The sequence below is a fragment of the Oncorhynchus kisutch genome, linkage group LG11 (genome assembly GCF_002021735.2).
Source record: "Oncorhynchus kisutch isolate 150728-3 linkage group LG11, Okis_V2, whole genome shotgun sequence".
NCBI lineage: Eukaryota > Metazoa > Chordata > Actinopteri > Salmoniformes > Salmonidae > Oncorhynchus > Oncorhynchus kisutch.
Genome location: NC_034184.2, coordinates 37,120,994 through 37,127,909, shown reverse-complemented (window position 1 = coordinate 37,127,909; position 6,916 = coordinate 37,120,994). Strand labels below are relative to the sequence as shown.

Genomic DNA, 6,916 nt, shown 5'->3' with positions numbered 1-6,916 from the left:
AGACAACGCAGGAGTTGCTTCGGGACAAGTCTCAGAATGGCCTTGAGTGGCCGAGCCAGAGACCGGATTTGAACCCGATCGAAATCTCTGGAGAGACCTGAAAATAGCTTTGCCATGACACTCCCCATCCAACCTGACAGAGCTTGAGAGGATCTCCAGAGAAGAATGTGAGAAACTCCCTAAATACATGTATGCCAAGTAGACTCGAGGCTGTAATTGCTGCCAAAGGTGATTCAACAAAGTACTGAGTAAAGGGTCTGAATACTTATGTAAATGTGATAATTCAGTGTTATTGACTTTCAGAACATTTGATAAAATAAAACATTTGCTTTATCATCATGGGGTTTTGTGTGTAGATTGATGAGGAATTAAAACAAAAAATATATATTTTAGAATATTACTAACATAACAAAATCTGTAAAAAGAAATGGGGTCTGAATAGTTTCCGAATGCATTGTATAATACAGCGTGGTATGGCCACTGCACCACCCTCGATCGCAAGGTACTACAGAGGGTGGTGTGGATGGTCCAGTATGTCACTGGGGGCGAGCTCCATGCCATCCAGGACCTCTATACCAGACGGTGTCAAAGATCCCAGCCACCTAAGCCATAGACTGTTCACTCTGCTACCGTACAGCAAGGGGAACCAGAGTGTAAAGTCTGGGACAAAAAGCCACCTGAACAGCTTCTAACCCCAAGCCATAAGACTACCGAACAGTTCATGAAATGGCTACCCGGACTATTTGCATTGACCCTTTTTTGCACTAACTCTCTTACACCGACTTTATGCACACTCACTGGAATGACACAGTCCATTGAAACTCAATAAAATAAGACAGCGGGAGGCCGTTCAAACTGACATTCAAACTGACATACTCCATATTTAGTTCATGTTTAAAAAATAAATAAAATACAGCTGCAGTTTTAAGTCCGCTTTATACAATTTGATTTCATGTGACGTCAACAAAAGCACAATTTCTCAGTCAAACATATGTGATAAGTGTGGGAGCAGCATATGTGTTTTCTCATGAACTTGAAGTCCATTTGATGTGATATATTCCATCCCACACTGTGAGCAGTGGTAAGGCATCTCCCCTGTGTTTATTACCTCATGGTCTTTCAGGTTCCCTAACTGGGTAAATATAATTCCACACTAACAATGTTTTCATCCAATATTTTTAAGCGAGTAAAGTCATGCCATATAAAAACAAATTCAAAACAGGTGATAGAAACAGGGAGTGTTGGTACAATTTCATAAATGCCGATAGACAACTTGTTCGTTCAACTTGGTGGGATTTTTTGTGTCTGTAAAATGAACTACGGAACAATTCTGGTGAAAACACGTTTATGCACAAATATTGATAGAATAACCATCACGTCGAAGCAAAGTTGCAGTGACATGATGTTATGTTGTGCGGTCCTCCCATCACGACTTCAAAAAGCATGCAATTTATTAGGCTACACATGAAATAAGTTATGATTGAATTCCCATGGTGGTGAAAGTGCACGGTGATGAGCTTGATGCTGTCCAATAAATATTGAGTGTCTTAATTTGTATGCTGGCGACATGATGATCAGTGCTTGGCTGCCAATTGACAAATAAAAATGATCTTGAGATAGAGATAAAAATGGGATGGAAACATTAACTTTTTCTATTTATTTGGTAGGCCTAAATTAAAAGTTATACGACTTAGTGCTTTTTATGTGCACTATGTCATCACGTATAGCTTTTTATTTGCAACAAGTAAGTTTGATGGAAATGCACCTCTGTTGGGAAAATGTGAAATCTGAAAATGTGAAATCTGTCACAAATTAGATGGAAACCTAGCTACTGGGAGCAATGATACATTTTCTCTCTAGTGTGGATTCTTTTATGTGATTGCGGTTACTTTAAACAGGTACATTTCAATCCACAGGAGGAGCAGTTGAAATAGGTTTCTCTCCTGTGTGTCTTTGCTCATGTTGTTTCAGTTTCCCTAACTTCTTAAAACTCTTTTCACAATGAAAACAGTGGAATGGCTTCTCTACTGAGTGTATCCGTTCATGTTTTTTCAGGTTACTTGATGTGGAGAAGTGATTTCCACACTGGGAACAATGGTAAGGCTTTTCTCCTGTGTGTGTCCTCTTATGTGACTTCAGGTACCCTGCTTGGGTAAAACCCTTTCCACAATGAGAGCAATGGAAAGGCTTCTCTCCTGTGTGTATTCTCTTGTGATCTTTTAGGTTCCCTAACTGGGTAAAACTCTTTCCACACTGGGAGCATTGGTAGGGCTTCTCTCCTGAGTGTATTCTCTCATGTTTTTTCAGGCTCCCTAACCGGGTAAAACGCTTGCCACACTGGGAGCATTGGTAGGGTTTCTCTCCTGAGTGTATTCTTTTATGTTCTTCCAGATGCCCTAACCGGGTAAAACTATTTCCACATTGGGAGCATTGGTAGGGCTTTTCACATGAGTGTATTCTTTTATGTTCTTCTAGATGCTCTAACCAGCTAAAACTCTTTACACACTCAGCACATTGATAGGGCTTCTCTCCTGTGTGTATTCTCTCATGTTTTTTCAGGCTCCCTAACCGGGTAAAACTCTTTCCACACTGGGAGCATTGGAAAGGCTTCTCTCCTGAGTGCGTTCTCTCGTGTGATTTCAGGGACCCTGATGAGGAAAATCTCTTTTCACATTGGGAGCAGTGGTAAGGCTTCTCCCCTGTGTGCATTCTCTTATGTTCTTTCAGGTGCCCTAACTGGATAAATCTCTTTCCACACTGAAAGCAGTGATGTGGTCTTGCTGGTCTGGACGTCTCTGGGTCTGGTTCCTCTGAGGGACTCGTCCCACTTTCAGAGTAAGAGCCTGGTCTCTCCCCTGCCAAAGTAAAACAGAGTATTTAGTTAAACAGAGGGTCATTCCATGTCATTTCAGCAAGCCATGTCGCCCACCATCTGAGATTGTTCTGAAATCGTTTCTGTGGTTAGAAACAGATAAGTTTAGCATTCTTGAAACATATTTCTTTTTTAATATAATTTGATCTCTGAGAAATGAGCCAAAGCTATTGTTTTTTCACCCAAAGTTGCAAAGAAAATGTGATGATCCATTTAATAAACACAAGAGACAAGCAAAATGGATAAAAGGGTGTGGTGGCAGTAGAAGGAACAGTAGCCTCTAGTGTGCAAAACATGGTACTTTCAAACATATTTACGGTAAAGAATGCAAGCAACTTCAATGGCTAATTTCTCTGAACAGAGGGAAAAACATCACCAGATTCACAGGGGATACATTACAAAGGTTGAAAAAGCAATACTTCAAGCTGCATCTCCATACTACTTGTCAGAGATAGAGAACTGATACTGTATACTGGTTGTTGGGGGAGGGCTATTGATCATTTTATTGGATTCCTCATGTCTTACTCATTGTCCAAATCAGATGTTAGGTACTATATTTATTTAAGATTATAAGATAAGAATCGCATAAATTAATATGGCCAATTTGTGTGGAATCAATTTGGGTGCAATCAATTAGCTGATCGTGGACTTTAGGAAAAAGCAGAGGGAGCACGCATCTATCCACATCGACAGAACCGCAGTGGAGAAGGTGGAAAGCTTCAAGTTCCTCGGCGTACACATCACTAACAATCTGAAATGGTCCACCCACACAGACATTGTGGTAAAGAAGGCGCAACAGTGCCTCTTCAAACTCAAGAGGCTGAAGAAATTCAGGTTGGCCCCTAAGACCCTCAGAAACTTTTACAGGTGCACAATTGAGAGCATCCTGCCGGGCTGTATCACCGCTTGGTACAGCAACTGCACCGCACATAACCGCAGGGCTCTCCAGAGGGTGGTACGATCTGCACAACACATCACCGGGGGCACATTGCTTGCCCTCCAGGACACCTACAGCACCCGATGTCACAGGCAAAAAGATCATCAAGGACATCAACCACCCGAGCCACAGTCTGTTCACCCCGCTATCGTGCAGAAGGCGAGGTCAGTACAGGTGCATCAAAGCTGGGACCAAGAGACTGAAAAACAGCTTCTATCTCAAGGCCATCAAACTGTTAAACAGTCATCACTAGCACATTAAAGGCTGCTGCCTATAGGCATAGACTAGATTTGTGTGTATTGTTGTGAATTGTTAGATACTACTGCACTGTTGGAGCTAGGAACACAGGCATTTCGCTACACCCGCAATAACATCTGCTAAATATGTGTATGTGACCAATAACATTTGATTTGATTCCTCAGAGATCATATTATATTTAAACAAAATAAATTGTTTCAGGAATGCTAAACTTGTCTGTTTCTAACTACAGACATGAATTCAGAACAATCTGAGTTGGTGGGGTTCGAAATCCTATTTCTTGTGCTTTTTTAAGGTGGAATGACTCCAGAGAGACCAGGGTTGTGTAAACGGAAGCAAACAGACCGAAATGGGGGGGTGGGGGGCAACTACCTGATCTTGTCTAATAAGAAATGCTTGTTTTCCTTTTAAGTTGTAAAACGTTTTGCTACGTTGTGCACTAATGAATATGACCCTGAATGAAACATTAATATGATAAACCTGTCTTCCTGTGAGGTTTAATCCAAATCAGATTCCTCAATAATCTGAGGCCAAGTTTTTCACTACGACAAAGACAAACTGCAACAGATGAAAACCAAGTCTGGTGTTGGCTTTATACTAACACGTAGCATGTGTAATATTCTATAAACATTACCCTCCTTTTGGTACATAGAAATTAAACTAGTATGAATAAACAACTATTATATTCATACAGTGTGCAGGAATTCAAATATGATAGCTACCTTTATCATAGAAAGCATAAAGTGCTATTTTGTATGTATTTGATACATTATGTGTTGTTGGTGGTCCCCACTCTTTGTAGCTTTAACAAAATAGTACAGTAAAACGTCAGTAGAATGACCCTTTTAAACCACACATTCAACAACTGCAATGTTTTTGAGACAGTACTTACTGGTGCTAATCAGATCGCCAGTCTCCTCCTCCAATGTGACAGTAATCTCCCCCTCCTTCACTCCAAAAACGTATTCCTCTTCCTTCACTGCGACAGTCATATCATTCTCTTCCTCTTTAACTCCAAAAACGGCATCCTCATTTTTCTTTTCCTCTTTGTCTTCTTTCACAGTAACGTCCTCCTCTTTCACTTGGAAAGCTTCGTCCTCTTCTTTCACTGCAACTTCTTTCTCTTCTTCTTTCACTGTAACACCCTCTACCTCTTTTTTTACGGTGACGGCTTCTTCTTCGTTCTCCACTTTCACGATAGTTTCTTTCTCCGTCCAACAGACCTCTTCTTTAGCAGGGGGGTAGTACATTAATGAGCTCATGGTCGATGATGTTAGTTAGCTAGCGACTAGCCTAGTTCTACTTTAACCAGACAGTAAAGTTAGCTGACTAACAACAACAATTAAATGGGGCAACTAGTAGATAAGACGGAAATTTTTCAAACACAGTGGCTAATAATCACCGAAAGCGTCTAAAGAGCTCCAATATTTCGGGTATGTTGGCTAGCAAGCTACCGAGATGGTTGACCAGATTTTGTTGTTGTTGAACAATCGTCCCGTCCACTATATTATACGTCAGACTAGCAGCATCGCCTGAAAGACGCACATTGCCATCTGCTGACTAGAGTGGGTAACGCAGTTGGTCATTTATATGTATTTATTTTCTGACAAAAAGTGTTTCATTAAATACAATTATTATTTGGAAACGTACAAAATGAAGCATGTGTTAATCAGTCCAGAGTTATGGATGCAACGACGAGAAGAGTAAGACAATTCAGACTATTGAGGTGAACCACAGGAATACCCAGCCAGCATTAGCGGATTATAATTTTTTCCTATATTGTAACGTCTGCTTCCAACTCACACTCTCAAACACGTAGATCCTCTGAACGCAGCTCACTCTCCAGATCCCAATCACATGAATTCTAATCACCTGTTCACACACCTGTATGTCATTATCACACACTATTTAATTAAAAACTATCCTACATGGGAGGATATTCTACCTAGAGTATACAGTATTTGGCTACTATTTATACACGTTTTTATAAAAAAGGACATCACTTTTTTTTTTTTTATAAAAAGGACATCAAATAGCCTAACAATCAGGGGGGGGAATGTTGTCTTGTAGATATTTATTGCCACTATTTATTGTTGAACTCAGCGGGTTTTGTCTGGCTAATAACCTACACAAATAGGCTTCAAATGTTTTCACCACGACCTGTAAGGTCCTGTAAGGTCCAGGTTGCGAGTCCGACTATTGCGCTGCACAACATTTGAACTACACCAGCGATAAAGGACTGTTGATATGCAACCACTCAACTCAAACGCGGGTTCACCATGTATGAACGAAGTCGCAAACGGCATTTTTTGTTCAAATCTGCCAATTTATTAGCTGTCCAGTATCCAGACGACCCTACAGCTTCTTATACAGTTTATCTGTCCATAAGGTGTTGAGGCCGGCAATTAAGGAGAACTGCTGTATTTTAAGCACAACGCCCTTCTGCCCAATTTCCCTGATGTTGCTACGGCAATCAAGCTGTTTTTTTCCATCCCTGTAACTGGCTTCCTTGGAGAGATTGTTTTCTAAGCTAAAACTCATACAGAACTACCATAATAAGCATTAGGCTCTCGGGCTGCGCTTTAAAATACCAGAATATGCTCCACTCTTTGCACTGGCGCTGGCTTAGCCTTGAACCACAGGCATTTGTTCACTGTTAACCCCTCATACTTTCAATCAGTTTATTTTTTTATTTTTCACCTTTTCAGTCACAGTCCTGAAGCCCAAGTACATTTATTTTTTTAATGTTTTATTTCACCTTTATTTAACCAGGTAGGCAAGTTGAGAACAAGTTCTCATTTACAATTGCGACCTGGCCAAGATAAAGCAAAGCAGTTCGACAGATACAA

At 40.6% G+C, this 6,916-nt stretch overlaps 1 protein-coding gene across 1 annotated transcript; it reads right to left on the bottom strand.

The window, feature by feature from the left end:
• Positions 1 to 917: 917 nt before the first annotated feature.
• On the bottom strand, positions 918 to 5,605 carry LOC109899719 (zinc finger protein 436-like). Its single transcript, XM_020495186.2, has 2 exons — positions 4,960 to 5,605; positions 918 to 2,855 (listed from the first exon to the last, which is right to left on the bottom strand). Exons 1-2 carry the CDS (start codon positions 5,327 to 5,329, stop codon positions 1,906 to 1,908), a joined length of 1,320 nt encoding a protein of 439 aa, XP_020350775.1. The 5' UTR covers positions 5,330 to 5,605; the 3' UTR covers positions 918 to 1,905.
• Positions 5,606 to 6,916: the final 1,311 nt, after the last annotated feature.

Bases quoted from the DNA above. Each gene is read 5' to 3' on its own strand.
- LOC109899719 (XM_020495186.2), bottom strand. From the start codon at position 5,329: ATGAGCTCATTAATGTACTACCCCCCTGCTAAAGAAGAGGTCTGTTGG. The intron at 2,856-4,959 runs GTAAGTACTGTC...TTACTTTGGCAG, and splicing joins TGGCGATCTGATTAGCACCA to GGGAGAGACCAGGCTCTTAC.